Source organism: Xiphophorus maculatus, chromosome 18 (assembly GCF_002775205.1).
Source record: "Xiphophorus maculatus strain JP 163 A chromosome 18, X_maculatus-5.0-male, whole genome shotgun sequence".
NCBI lineage: Eukaryota > Metazoa > Chordata > Actinopteri > Cyprinodontiformes > Poeciliidae > Xiphophorus > Xiphophorus maculatus.
In genome coordinates this window covers 13,348,085-13,363,987 of record NC_036460.1, presented here as the reverse complement: position 1 = coordinate 13,363,987, position 15,903 = coordinate 13,348,085, and the positions used below count along the sequence as shown (strand labels likewise).

General features: G+C 37.9%; 1 protein-coding gene across 1 annotated transcript; it reads left to right on the top strand.

Moving 5' to 3' along the window:
- The first annotated feature begins 283 nt into the window (after window positions 1-283).
- On the top strand, window positions 284-14,679 carry LOC111611949 (von Willebrand factor A domain-containing protein 5A-like). The gene is made up of 21 exons (XM_023351015.1): window positions 284-429; window positions 1,122-1,184; window positions 1,322-1,524; window positions 1,612-1,834; window positions 1,924-2,090; window positions 2,181-2,295; window positions 2,394-2,569; window positions 3,048-3,136; window positions 3,312-3,456; window positions 3,641-3,720; window positions 3,804-3,918; window positions 4,014-4,172; window positions 4,301-4,404; window positions 5,466-5,695; window positions 6,647-6,688; window positions 8,017-8,049; window positions 8,512-8,541; window positions 10,334-10,375; window positions 12,748-12,923; window positions 14,073-14,196; window positions 14,306-14,679. The coding sequence occupies exons 2-21, from the start codon at window positions 1,142-1,144 to the stop codon at window positions 14,383-14,385; spliced, it is 2,376 nt and encodes a 791-aa protein (XP_023206783.1). The 5' UTR covers window positions 284-429; window positions 1,122-1,141; the 3' UTR covers window positions 14,386-14,679.
- The last annotated feature ends 1,224 nt before the right edge of the window (window positions 14,680-15,903 follow it).

The window sequence follows — 15,903 nt, the reverse complement described above, 5'->3', positions numbered from 1 at the left end:
TCAAGAAGGTAAAAATACCTTTTGTTGACTTTGTGAGTTTTGCATTGTTGATCGTGTGCCGAACATCAGTGCAAAAGCCTCCCAAACGTCTTTCTTAACCCCGCGTCTTAAGGTATTTATACTAGTGATTATGAAAATAGCGCCCCCTTCATTTCCGGAATGCAATAGTCCCATTTCCAAATAAGGTATGGGACTGATGGAAAGGTCCGTCCCCGCCCCTTTCTGTTTGCTGCAGCGAGGTCCTTCTCGCGAGGTGTGCTTGACGAGGCTGGGCTTCACTATCAATGCTCCACCCACCCGGTGCGCTTCCATAAGAAAAACGAGCGTTCCCGGTAGAGGAGCAGCTGTTTTGGTCTGTTTGAGCAGAAACTCTTAGTTTAACGCGCAGAAGATTCTGTATTTCTCCGTGAGAAGGGTCTGTCCTCACTGGTAAGCTTTCTTCACTTCTTTTCTGAGTTTATTTGAGCAGACGCACTCGCTAGCATTTAGACCAACGCAAACAAAAACAGGTGTGGTTTGGTGTAAAAGCAAATCCATTTGACTCATCGCATTTCTAAGGAAGTCTTCCTGGTTATCTGGTTTGCATGCAGTCAAGCCCATCTTTTAACACACCCATTTGAACTTTGTACGTTTTCTTGAAAAGATTTTTAACTGACTATTTTAAAATAAAAATATTTATTTTGGTAGCTATATTTTGATAGTGTCAATGACTCAAACAAATTAAGAAAACTTTAATATAAATTTTTGCTCATTTAAAATCTGCTTCTGTTTAACTTCCCAAAATTCATCTAAAGTCTGAGATTTTTGAGATGCTTGTGGTGAGACACACTCTAAATGCTAAAGTTCCACGATATTTGAAATTGCTTCTCATTCCTACTTTGTGGTACTTTTTGAGTTCCCAGGCCATAATGTGGTATATTGGGGTAAAGGTGACCTAATATTTGTTATAGCTATCTCATCATATTACATGATATATATCACAATATTTACTTCACTGTCATGTCCCCTTAATAAGTTTAAGGTTTTCCTGATTAATTTTAAATGTTTTCTTTCTGTTTGCTTGTGATATCACAAAATGTTGCTGCCTACTTTAAAGCTTTTTAACCCATTTCCCCCCAAAGTTGTCTGCCTCACAGGAACAATGATGAACTGCTGTGGTCTGCTCACTGAAAAGAAGGAACCAGGTAATCAGCTGTTAGAAAGCAAACTACACTTGGTTTCTTCTCAGAAAGTGTTTTAAGCACAGAAACTGTGAAGTGTAATACGACACTCATAAGATATATTTCTATGGTTCGTTCTTGTCTTTCTTTTGCTGATTTAGTTCCTCTGAAGAGCATTGATGCTCAGCTGGAGGTGAAGGACCATGTAGCTACTCTGGTCTCCACTCTGACCTACGAGAACAAGGAGGACAAACCTCTAGAGGCTGTGTTTGTCTTCCCTCTGCCTGGAGATGCTGCTGTGTGTCATTTCAGTGCTCAGATTGGAGAAACACACATTGTAGCTGAGGTGAAGGAGAAACAGCAGGTGAGCTGGAACAAAGATGTCTTCTCTATAAAAAAAACTGAAACACAGAAAAGTGAACATTGCTGACATGCTTCATGTGGACTGCAGGCTCAGGAGGAGTATGATGACGCTCTGAGCTCCGGTCAGCAGGCCTTCCTGTTGGAGGAGAGTGAGCAGAGTCCAGATATCTTCTCTCTGAAGGTGGGCAGGCTGCCTCCAGGAGAGAGCGCCTCCATCAGGCTGGAGTACGTCACTGAGCTGGCTGTGCAGGCTGATGATGGGTTGAGGTTCTGTCTGCCTGCTGTGCTCAACCCTCGGTACCAACCCCAGGGTAGGAAAACCAGTCAATAAATGGATGCACTCGTATACATTTTAATTGCAAACTAAATGACTCCCAGTTTTCTCTCATGTTGTTTCCAGGTAGTGAAGGTCCCAGTGTCCAGGTGACCTCAGTACCAGCCTCTCTGGTGCCCTACAGTCTGTCCTTTTCCGCCCAAGTGTCCTCTCCTCGTCCAATCTCTAAAATAGAGTCCAGTTGCTCTCTGGAGCCTCTTCAGTATCTCAACGCTGATCAAACTCAGGCCACGGTGGGTAGAGAGCTGATGTTACTGCTGGATGTAGTTATTACAAACAAGATAAATAACTTTAGTTTTCTTATTTCTGTGTTTGAATTATAGGTTAAATTGGGTGGAGGACACAAGTTTGACAGAGACATTGAATTACTGATTTATTACAAAGACGCCCACCAGCCCTCTGCTGTGGTGGAGGCAGGACAGGCCTCTGCCAAACCTGGTGAGAACAGATTACTTAAGGAGTTACTGATTATTCATTGTTGGAATATGAGAAGGTTTATGTATATTTGTATTTTTTCCATCTTCAACATGTCCCAGGCTCTCTGATGGGTGACCCAGTGGTGATGGTTAGTCTTTACCCTGAGTTCCCCCAATCAGTGATGTCCTCACTCACCGCCTGTGGAGAGTTTGTGTTCTTGGTGGACCGATCAGGAAGTATGGGCTGCCCCATGAACAACAGCACACCGCAAGAAACTCGCATTAGCAGTGCACGGGTATTTATCCAAGTTTTAAAGGAATGTTTGAGTTTTTTTAACCCCTTAGCTGACACTCCAAAAGTTCTAAAATGCAAATCAACTTTTCTATGAGGGCACCGATGTCCTCATGACAACTACATTTCTGTGTAGAGTTGATGACTGTTCATTTTATTTAATACAGAAAATGTTTTAAGTGTGATTAATAAGAGTAAGTTTTCCATTTAAAAGCTTTTATGAGAAGGGTTAGAACAAAATCAGACTTCTGCTACACTGAAACAATTTTCTCAAAAACGTTATCATATTGAATACCATCAGTGCAATTTTGTCACTTGGTATTATATAGACTTTTAAATAAACAGTTGTTTTCTCTGTTCAGGCCTTCTTTATGAAGGTTCATTGTCAGAGACTATGACCACCATAATCTTTGTCATAAAGTAATTGGCACTCGTGATGTAAAAAACCGCTTTTCGGCTCCTGATAACTTGTCTTTCTTTAGGATACTCTGCTGCTCCTGTTGAAGAGTTTACCAATGGGCTGCTACTTCAACATTTATAGTTTTGGTTCCTCCTTTGAGCACATCTTTCCGTAAGTGTCATTGAAGTCTTTCTTTATCGACCACCATTCAAAAAAGGAAAAATTTACTAGTCCCTAACTTTCCGTAATTTCTACTCAAGAGCTCTTGTGAAAGTGTTGTTTCTTTTTATTTTGTTCAGTATGATTTTTTTATTTGGAGTATTGGTTGTATTGTTCTTACTGGCAGTAAGAGCGTGGAGTACAGTGAGAAGACCATGGAGGAGGCTCTGAATAAGGTTGAAGAAATGGGGGATAATCTTGGAGGAACAGAGATTCTTCAGCCTCTTAAACACATTTACAGCCAAGCCTGCATTCCCAAACATCCTCGACAGGTCAGATATACACACTTTTATTGCACCAACTCTTGAAGTTGCACCAGCAAATAATGAGCTTTATCACATCTATGTAAAATTAACAATGTGGTTGTTCACCACAATGACTCCTACTGCTTCACCCATTTCTGGAATGTTAGACAAACTTGTTTTCTCCAAAGCTCATTTACATCTCCTCCCTCAGTTGTTTGTCTTCACTGACGGAGAGGTGGGGAACACCAAAGAAGTTACTGATCTTGTTAAGAAGAATGCAGACTCCCACAGGTGAAACCATAAACACACAGATCCCCAGTCTGGTACATGTTCTGATGTCATTGTGAGTTTGAAATCAAACTCTTGTATCTTAGGTGTTTCTCTTTTGGGATTGGAGAAGGAGCCAGCACTGCTCTCATCAACGGGATGGCCAAAGAAGGCGGAGGTCAAGCTCAGTTCATCACTGGGGCTGACAGGATGCAACCAAAAGTAAAAACAAAATTTCTGGAAAAAAAAATCACCAACTCATCAGAATGTATTGATAGTAAAAGTAAGTAATTTCACAACTATTGTTTGAATCACAGGTGATGCAGTCACTCAGGTTTGCACTGCAGCCAGCTGTGGAGGACATTTCTGTCTCTTGGGATTTACCAAAGGGAGTGTCCGCCACCGTTCTCTCTCCACCCATTACAGCTATTTTTCAGGGTCAAAGGTCACTGATTTATGCTCAGCTAACTCTACAGGTAGAGTCACCTCTGTCTGTTTCCTCAAGTATAATTTTAAATTACATTGGTGAAATTTAAATCATACTATCTGTATATATATATATAATTTTGTTTTTTTCTTCCTCCAAATCAAATTATTTTTATAGAGTTCAGAGGAAGCCGATGGCACTGTGACAGTGAAGTACAGCCTGGCAGGTCATCCCTCTCAGAGCCAGCTGCACTTCAATCTCAAACCTGCAGAGGACTCTGGGTAAAACAGCTTAGATCATTGTTTTAAGGCAATAACTGTATTGTATTTGTGTAAGTCAGACAATTGTCATGGAAACCATGTGTTTTAATATTTACTTGTTACTCAAAAACTTTACAATATAAAGTGTTCCCTTTGTGTCAAGTTATTTTTTAGAGGGGCTCGGTGTCCTGTTTCCTTGTGTAATCAAGATTTTAGGACATTTAGAAGTCTCTTACATGGCCGAAAATTTGCAGCCAAGGTGTATGGGTCAAGAATTGTCAACTAGATATTATTAGCAGAGGGGCTGCACAGTGGTGCAGTTGCTGGCACTGTTGCCTTGCAGCAAGACAAGGCAGCAGTGGGGTCCTTCTGCATGGAGCTTGCATGTTCTCTCTGAGCAGCATGGGTTCTTGGACATCTTCAGGGATTTCACTTCAGATGCAGTTCTCATGAAAGGTGGCCTGAATTTCATTGGTGAATGTTTGGGTGGCAACCAGACTGTTTAAGTCCAGTCTTTTAGAGCTACTGTCAAGTAAAACTTTGCTGGTCAGGCATGTCAAATCTGACGATCAGGTTTGCAGATGAATTCTGTGGGTATCGGAGTTGCTATGGTGGGGAAACCCAGTGTGATCAGGAGTTGTCCGATGTAGCTGATGTGTTTTGTCTTGTTCGTAGTCAGGATCTCAAGGTGCAGCCGTATAATGAAGGATGCGATTTATCTACAGTGCTGGTTTTAATTTCCTCACTTCTTACTTTCTCTACTTCTAAATTGACCAGGTGGTTGTTTTAGTTTACAAAAAACCTTTGGAAGAATAAAGAAGGTGCATGAGGAAATATAAGTGAAGATAGGATCCCAACTCTTTGCTTTATAAATCGGAAATTATTTTTGTACATTTGTTATATGTTGGTATCGCTCCAATGATGAGTGGAAAAATTAATCTTGACAGAAATCCAACCATATCCTAAAGGAAGAAAGGGGGGTGATACAGAAAAAGCATGCAAACAAACATAATAGACGGGTTAATCTTTATGTTGAAAGAGATTGAGCTCCATCGTTAGATGTTTCTCCTCCGTGTCTGCAGATTAACAGTCCACAGACTGGCTGCTCGCACTATGATTCGCTCCCTGGAGTCGGAGGAGAGGACACAAAGTGAACAGAACGATGAAGAAATGAAGAAGAGGGTGGTGGAACTCAGTGTCCAATCAGGAGTGAGCAGTTCTTTCACTGCCTTCATAGCTGTTAACAAAGACAGCGGCGAGTCCGTTGAAGGACCTCTGGTGCGCAGAAATATCCCAACACCTTTCTTTCCAAGTGAGCGATTTTTATTTTTAAATAATCGTTAATAGAGAGTTAGAATAGGTATAATTGGTAAGTGAACGTCCTATGGACTGGAAATATCAACTGACTATGAACTGATATGATAGACTGATCAAATAAGTTTAAGTCTGAAATTATTCAGTTGAAAAAGCAGAATTTCTCCCATATTACGGTTTTTATTAAAAGTATTCACCCCTTTGGATATTTTGCACTCTATCGGTTTTACAGATCAATTGTGATCAACAAGTTTGGCTTTGTTTGATAATATTAAAGACCAGATATAGTATGTTTGGACACTGCAGTAGCAAATTCTTTCTTAATCCAACTGAATAAATTAACTTAATTTCAAGTGAATTTTAATGTAAATGTTTTTATTTGGGACTGAATCTTCCTATGTACATTTGTGGTTGTTTCTGGTTACATTTAGAAAAACGGATTCCACAATAAGGGGGGGAAGTATGTAATTTCTCCAATGTTTTTAATTATTTTAATAGTTTCAAATACTGATTTTATTTTTTTCCACTATAATGTTTCAACTTATAATCTATATTGAATCTTACTCTATACATCATGAACAAGAACAAAACATGAGCCAAGGTAGGAAAATTCCCAAATTCACATCAGAATGTTTCCAGCGGCTTATATTTAGTATATTTTAACAGACTACTAGAATTTTAGTCTGAAATAATTTAGAAGCTGTAACTAATTTCAACAGTTCTTTTGGTATTGAAGCTGTCAAACTTGTGTTAGTAAAAGCAAACCAGGCCAGCTCTACATTTAGCATCAGATTTAATCTTTGTCTGAATCCGTCCTCTGGGCTTTCGAAAATATATTTGTTGGTGTGTTCAAAAAGTCAGAATAGAACCCTCTGAAAACAGTTTTTGGGATAAAATGTAATAGTCTGTCTATCCTTTTTTTAAAACATGTTCATCTATTTTGGTCTAGTGGGCGTAATGGCTGCAGCTTGTAGTGCTCCACCACGTCATCGTAAGTAAAACTCTAAGGAGGAACTGCTACAACTTAAAAACATGATTACTTTGTACTTGGATACCATTTATCATCAATAATAATTTATTACAAATTTTTGATTATTTTCACACAAATGGAAGAGAAATTAAACCATCACAATAGCACGTATTGTACTTTTCATTGCTGTTTACATGATACCAATTTATTTAAAATATATACTGCAGCAAGTTTGTGTACTTTCATTTTAACCATATATGGTTAAAATGAAACCTTAAACTTGATAGATTATTGTTTAACATTTTGTCTTAACAGTTTTGTTAAAGATAAAATTAAGGTCTCGGTGCATAATAATTTCATAACCTGAGTTTTATTTTCTTTGGTAAAAAACATTATAAAATAATTCTAACAATTAATATATCAGCTAATTCTTTGTTCACTAATCTTATGTCTGTTTCAATCAATTCCAAGAAATGTTTAATGTAAAAACAAAAGAAAAATTTAAAATGCTTGTATGAATTTTACGGCATGAAGTGAATATTGACAGCTGCATGTTGGAATAACACAAATGACAAGTTCACTTATTCCAGTATTATTAGACATGTATCCTGCAAACCTGGCTACACTTATTGTGGTTTAAAGCGCGTCCTTATCCAGTTCATGTGTGGAAATAAAAACAGTACAACCTTAAAAACCTTTTTATCAGTGGTTAGTTTTGCCTCTGAGAGTTGGGCATTCTCAACCCAAAACCCAGTAATGCCCTCTAATCCACCAGCACTAACATGGCCACTGACAGTCACACACACAGTAAGCAGGTTATAGTTGAGTTCTAACTAAAGCACCAGTATGAATGTCACGACGTTAACTAGTTTTTTTTTTTTTTTACTAACATGTGGTAATTTGATACCACAGCTAATCTATTGATGTTTACTGATGGCTCACAGCATGGTCACACCCAAACAAATTGCACAAAGTGTCTACATTAAGTTATACTGCAAAAGCACTTTATACAAAAAACTTTCAGTTTTTACAGATTTTTATTTATTTAAGTTTTCAGTTTTTTTCTGATTTTTACCTCCGTCTATGCATAGACGGAGGTAAAAATCAGAAAATGTAGAGACAAACTTACTGAAGCCCAGACCTGTTGATTAAAACAGGTAAAGTGAATTTTACATTTGGCATTAGAAATTCAATCTGAGCATATTCTGAATACATCCTGAAGGTGTCTAAATAGTATTCAGTGTCATATTCACCAAAATAAAACAAGTCTGAAAACAGTTATTGGAATGAAATGTCACCTTCTTAGAGCTCAATTTTTTTTTTTAATGTCTCTCTGTGTCTCCTTGTAGTCATGAAATGTCTCGCAAGACCTCAACCAAAGGGTAAGTAAAAACTCTAACTCACTGTTACTTAACATTTTCACTATATACTTGGGCCGCATTTACCATCAGTAATAATTTACGACAAGTCTTGAATAACATTTGGCACAAATGGAACAGAAATTAAACAATCAATGATTTGCTGCACAGCCACAGTATGTGCATTAATTATATTGTCCAAATCAGTAGCATGTATTTTACTTAGTCGTTCACATGACACAAATTTCTTAAAAGATTTTACTGAAAGAAAGTTTGTCTACTATAACACTGAGATTACCTTACACGCTCAGACTCCCTTAATCATTTGTTTAAAGTGAAAATGTAAACTTTACAGGTTATTTTTAGTTTATATTTAGTCATATTGTTTTGGTAAAGATTAAATTAAGCCCTCAATACCCTAGCCTGAAAGAAATTGTTAGAATGAAATGTCACAATCTCACTCCTTTTTTATTTATTCTGATCTAGCTATGGCGTGTATGGCTCCAACAGCTTTGGGTAAGTAAAAAGACCTGGTCCATCAAAAAATAATCATTAAAACTGCAACTGAAAAACGCGGTCACTATATACTTGGATACGTTTTTACAATCAATGATAACTAAAAGCTATTACCGAAGCAAGCATGTGCAAATTAACACTGGGTTGCCCATATAGTTATTTGGGAACAGAATGATAAAGTTGTAGACTTTGTAGATTATTTTTACCTGAAGTTTTTTTTGTAAAGATTAAATCTACTACCCTAGATGTAAAACAATTCTAATTTTTAAAAGTACATTTAAAAAAAATCATAAAATTCATATGAAAATGAAGAGGCAGCTAGTATAAATACACTAATGCTGAAGTGATGTGGTCATGCCTTCTGGTAGTTGTTAAACGATGAGCAGCATCATTTTAGACCAACTGCAGGTGATGGGGAGACGAGTTACAAGTCAGCCAAGACGAGAGAGGGTTTCAGAAGGAATGTAAGATTTGGCTTTGGCATAACTGATTAAAAACAAGTCTTGACTACTGTTAATACTCTGTTAATCTCTCAAGGGACAATCTGAAAATGCTCCAAAATTCCTGACAGTACAGGGTTCACAGAAGTCCGTTTGCCCAGACCAAACACAATAATTTCAGTTTTGTATTTACTCAGTCAGTTTCGAGTTAACCATCCTTTTAACATCCTGTAGACAGTTTAACTGAGGCTTCAGTGGATCAGGAGATCAGATCAAAATGAAGTCAAATATATGTGGATGTTGTTGGCAAAACAATGGAAAAAATGAGAATCCCCGTATATGAAGGGAAACAATAGGACCCAAAATGAACCTTTGATGTACTGTGGAGTACAAAGTCGTAGAAGATTCTTCCACAGATACAGGAAGAAAAAACCTGTCAAACAGATGAGAAAACCTGAGCCTCTGTGACCTACAATGCGCTATACTTTGATCCACAGTATAAATAAAAGCTCCGAGAACTGAGTGGCTTGAATCAATAGTTAAGAAGAAACCATTTAAAACACTTACAGGTGCTGCTACTGTGCAATGGTGGGATTTAAAACCAGATTAAAATGCCATGAGCATTTCTTTGAGAGATTTGCATAGGAATGGGCATTTATTGTAATGCTTATTGATGTGAAAGATTTCTTAACTGGGATGATAATTTTGATCAAATTACAATTAATATTTGAAAATCTCCAAAAATGACTGTCAGGATTAATTTAGCTGTTTTCTGCTCTGTTCAATGACTATATCAATAAATTAAAACGAATAATTTAATGCAACACTGTATACAGTTTAACAGTTAAAGAAAACACAATTTATGTAAAAGGTATTTCAAGGAATCTTATTTAGAAATTGGTATGTTTTTATTGCAGTACTTATTTGCGGGGCTTGAACTGCAGTAATGTGTTATCACAGCCATACAGTTGGTTAGAAAAGTCTAGCAAAGATTTTGTAAAATGATTTTTATTATCACCTGTATTGTTGCCACAATAAGTACCACAAAATACTGTGAAAGTGCGGTAAGTTCTTATTGTCTATTCATGATGCTCAGAGTTGAATATTTAAGTTTTTAGGCTTGTTTTTAACTTTTTGAGAATATACTAATGTATATAATTGACCCTCCTTTCAGGCATAAAACTTAATAGAAATAAGATCTCAGACACCTTTGATTTATTCTTAATACCCTACTTTCTGTTGTATGGCGCCATGAACCTATGCAAACATGCCGATTTACTTGTACACAATTTTTTTTTTTTACTTTGAATGTCTACCTTTATTTCTCATTTTGTTTTTTGTTTTTTCTTCAGCATGTGCAGATTCTCTTTATATTAGCGCCATGCCAGAGCCATGTAAGTGTACTTTCATAACCACATCTATTCATTCATTGTTTACACCAGTTTTCTATGTATGTTCACCGAGGGTACTGATGTCTATCTCCACTGGTCAGAAGGGGTGTAAAGATACAATAATCTCACGATACAGTACGATGTGCGATAATGATTTATTTATTTATTTAAATTATTTACGATCACAATACAATATGTATCACGATATTTGGCAAATGATATGATTCGATGCACTTTTATGATTTTCTGAAGGATTTTAGAAGGACAGAGTGATTTTAGTGACATTTTGTGTACCATAGACTTGGATTTAATTAACTGAAAACAGATTAAAAGCACCAACTACACAATACCTGACTCTGATTGGACAGAGTCTAACAGCCTACAGCTGGACAAAATGAATCAAAGATGCAGTGAGAAAATTTGTTTCTGTCATTTATTTCATGTGGATTTGACATAAAACTCAAAGTTTCAACCGTGATCCAGGAGCTGAGTGGGGAGATTATCAGCCTCTGTAGGCTCTCAATATGCAAATGATTGATTGCACTTGTGTTTTTCTTTTGGACATACTGTGGCTGCGGTTTGGAGTAAGAAAAAGTCTTTTGGACTATAGGGAAAAGAGTTTTCTACCTTGGCTCCCGGAGTTAGCTGTGGCTGTAAGCTGTTTACTACTAGCTGCTGGTGGAGTGGCTCTCCCTCACCCCGTAGTGATCGACTCTTTGCAGCTGCGCGGCGCCGCCATTCCCCTGCATGGATCTCTGAGTAGCTGAACCTCTTAAACTGCCAGGATCTCATTGTATTCTCAGTCTCTGATACTCTTTGTCAGTTACTAATAAGAATGACCGATCCGCCATCGTCATCATGGAAATCCTCACTGTGGCCAGACTCCGGCTGCGACTTTACTTTGTTTCTTAGCAACAAAATACAGCCCGTCGTTATTTATTGAAGATTTGAGATTTCCAAAAACAAAGGAATCTGATGTTGCGTTTCGTTTTTTACGTTTGGAAGCTCATTCCCTTTCACATAACCTGAAAAGCCGTTTTTGACATTTTTCTGACATTCGGAAAATATGATTTACTTATTTTAGCATAACTCCTGTTTTACTCGGCCTAATAACACAATTAAAAAATGGTGTGTAGTTTATAATGTGCGCTTTCAGCACATGTTGAAAGTGAGATTGGGGAGGCAGGGTCTTTCTGCTACGCTGTCACGAACCAGACATGTTATAAAGACGGTATAAGCCTTTGGACCCCTATGGTTTAACGTATGGATACTCACGGATGAAAAATCGATACCTAATGAGGGTGGAAAAAATTTATAAATATTGTAGAATCGATATAATTATACAGCCCTTGTGGTCAGTGCGGTCACCAGTCAATCACACAACACCACACAAACACAATGAACAAACAACCATGCAAGCATACATTTATGGCTATGGGGCAGTTTAGAGTAAGTAATTAACCCACTATATTTCTGGACTGTGAAAGGAATCTGGAATACTTGTGAAAAATCCAGATGGGCTGAAGTAAACAGTAATGTTTTCTGTCCTTGTTTGGGGGTCAACAGTTTTTGCACATCTTTTGTTGTCAGGCAATTGTTTCGAGGACTGAGCAGCAAAGGAACTAATGCTGCCTCACCTCATGTAGTTCTGGTACCTAAGGTTACAACTCTTGAGTGCTTTTCAGACAATAAGACTTTAAATTTTATCCTTTGATAAACAGGGAACAGTATAATAGTTCAAGATGCTCCTAGAGCTACAGGCGGTGTAACAAAGTTACCCAAGTTGGAAACAGGATACGGCTCATCTTTTTCCAGGACTTGTTGCATAAGAGTTTTGGAGAGACAAGTCATGGGAGATACCTTAGACTGTCAACAACAACAAATAAGGTTCAAATCACAGTCCTCATTGTGATCTTGGTATTTTTATCATCACAATAACAAAGGATGTTGTACTTGGCAGGCTATTATTTTTTAGGTGCCATCCATGCAAATTCTACCTGCCCATAATATAGTTGGCCTGCTGGGCCAGACTTTCACTGTGCACTATACTTACTTTTTGATGCGTTTTTAGTTGCTGACATACTAACACTCACAGAGATGAAAGAATAGTGTCTTCAAAAAGTAGTTGTAATTTGTGTTACAACATTTGGCAACAGTATTGAAATGATTTGTTTTCATAAGTACTTGAGTGGAATTTACAGAACAATTGTAACAAAACTCACTTCGGTTTCATCATAAGACAAGAGCTAAGACTTTTATTGAACTTTTTCTATGCCACTGGTAAAATACCACCAAAAGAACTTCAGGAAGAACCCAGTGAGCCAGAAGCTGTGCTACCCAGTGTACCCACTTATCAAGCTCTTTTCACTTCACAGGTTCATTGTTAGATATGTCAGCACTGTCAGCTGCTGAACCACCACAGCCCCGTAAAGACCCTGTGCTGCAGCTGGTGTCCCTGCAGAAGGCGTCTGGCTGCTGGATGCTTGATGCAAATCTGGCTGCTATGCTGGGAAAGACCAGCGAGCAAGTGGAAAAGGCAAAGCCACCGTCGGTGGGTTCTAAACTAATATTTAATATAAATTTTAAGGCGTTATGTGTCAAGAATTCCCACATTAAGAAAATGGGAAGTAAAATTGTAGGTAGTTCAAATAATCGTCAGTCTGTCCATCAATTTTCAAAATCGGCTCAATAATGTTTATGGTTTCTTGCAGTTAGGGACGTTTAAGATCATTTGCAGAAGTAATGACTAAAATGCAGGAAAAACAAACATGCAGTCATTCACTCACACCTGAGAACTTGAAGGCCATTTGTCTTACCATCCATGTACTTGCATTGTGGGAAATGCTGTAGTGCCAAGAAAGAAAACCCTCATGGAGAACACAGAAACTCAACACAGAAAATCTCCAGGGATTTGAACCGAGAACCTTGTTCCTGTGAGGCAACTGAGTCAACAACCATGTTTTAATGTTGAGCTATAAACAGAGAGTTGATATGGCATTAACCAACTATATCAAGCATATGAAACCAAACTTGGTAATCTTTAACATACACCATGACATGAGATTTAAAGAATAACCGCCCAACTGAAACTACTCGGCGAAATACAGAGTAGCACAAGTATCATTATTTTCTTGTACAGTAACAACAAATAATGGATAGTAAAGTTTCCAAGCGACAATGATGGGATTTAAAGCTGCAGAATGTAATTTTTAAATGTTTTTTTTTTTTACATATTGGTTATGACTGTTACTATGTCATAGTATGAGACAGATAATCTGCCTCCTCCCATTGTTGCACTGCTTTGAGTCAAAAACAACCCAGCAGGGCCAAGAGAAAGATATTGGTGCTGTCAATCAACATCATGTACTTGTTGCTCACATCTTCCCTCTTGAGCAGCGAGCCAGATCCACAGCACTAATATCTTCCTCCTGGCTCCAACTGGTTGCTTTATAACAGGAGCAGTCCACTTCTGCGGGTTACTATAGATGCATTGGAAGGAGCTTGATGTTATTTCTTTGACAAATTACCTGTCTCATGCCATACGGTCATGACATTGACAATTTTATCAAATATGTAAAACACTTTTTCCAAAAAAGTTGCATAACATGGCTTTAATGCAATATCTGAAACAACTTGCAATTAAATATCATCCCAACATGGCATGATCCTGTTTTCTGTTTCATCTCTCTCTGTTAATTAGGTCAACAATGAAGTGTGGGCCTCCATTCTCGCCCTGATTTGGCTTCATGGTTTTAAGATGGATGTGATGGAGGAGTGGGAGCTTCTGGCTATGAAGGCTGCATCATGGATTAAAGCTCAAAACGGTAATATATATAATCAGCAGGGAACTGTTACGTTCACCATGATGTATTTAAAACAGAAAGTAAAACTAGATGCAAAAATAATACTAGTGAAATCTTTTCTTTCCTTCAGCTCCACATGTGTCAGAGTGTGTTGAAGCTGGAAATACACTGTTGGGTTGCGCCGTGAAGAAAGAAGCTCTGGGGATCTGAGGTTTACTGACAGGCTTCAGCTCTACTATGGAAGCACCTCAGTGTAGGAAGGAAAACACTGAAGTTGTTGATGACCAAGAACAAGCTTAGGACTTTATTTTCTCTTTGCAAAATTTAACCATGTATCTGCCAGCATGCCTTTAGATATTTGCACTCTATGCATAAAAAGAAGCCATGGAGCATGGCTTTATGCTTAACTTTCAGCATATGGATTTTAATCAGTTTTACTGAAACAATATATTCATGTAATAAATGAGGAATAAATGCATAAAAATAAAATAAAAATGCCATTAACTTTCTTCCCCTTTGTTCTTATTTTCTAAATCCCTTCTTAATCTTTTGGTACTTGAATCCTAAGTAGACGCATGCACATATGGACAGTATATGGTGCTAAAGCTGTCCTTTTTCTTCTGGAGTAAAAAAAGCCCTTTTAATTTTTTCTTTTAGTTTTTTGTGTCTGACCTAAGATAATATTTCTGGATTTCAAAGCCGATCTTGCCAGTGATCCATATTTTTGTAATTTTGCTTGACAACACTGACTCCCACCCCGCCTGCCACACACACATGAATTGCCCTGTCACACATACCACTCTAATGTGAAAAACTATGCACGAAGCGTGCAGGTGGATACCGGCCTGTACTTTTGACTTACTTAAATGGATATAAGTGTTTACCATACATAATACCAAGCACTGTAACATTTATACCCTTAGCTAATTTGCAATGCACAACCATATTGCCATGAGAGAGAGAGCTGTCCTGGTGTCGGGCGGGCTAACCATCCAAGTAAGAAACGAGTGTATTTACGTCCTAAACCTCAGATGTAAAAAACAGTGTTGGATAAACTTTTGGCGCTTTCTCTGTGAAAGTGCCACAAAGTAAAAGCAAAACAAAGGATGCAAGGAATTAGTAATTTAATCTGAGCATGTCTTAATGCCTCAAGGGTTGGGAGAACCGGTAGACCGGGAACCCTCAGAGCTAGTGGTCTAGTGTTTTTTTTTTGTTTTTTTCTGAGGCCTGAGCATGAAACTTGAAGGGTTTTATGAAATCTGTAAAAGATAGGACAAAACTGAAATAAACAGTATGTAGTACATGACTACATTTTAAAGTTTGAATGGTGTTCCTAGCTAAAAGTACATGGAATGGGTTAGCTGTGAATTATGGAATGTTCTATTCCTTTCAATGTTCCCCAAGATGATTATACAAAGCTGAATATGTTGTAAACCATACAAGATGTCAATGCCATCATCCTCACAGTCTGAGAATGGTTCCCATGTCGAAGCCTTGACAAGTGGACACTAACGGCACCAGAACCAAGAGACATGTGCCAAGTTGGAAACATAGTCGATGCTCTTTGCCAATACTAATGTTATGATTACTTTCTAAAGATCTACTAATTGAGGTGAATGAAGCACTGCCCTCTTTCTCTACTGCTATAGATCTGAAACCCCTCAGCCCGATTGTCGAAAACAACAGATGCAGACTTCACTTTCATTTTCCTGCTCTATGTGGTGTAAA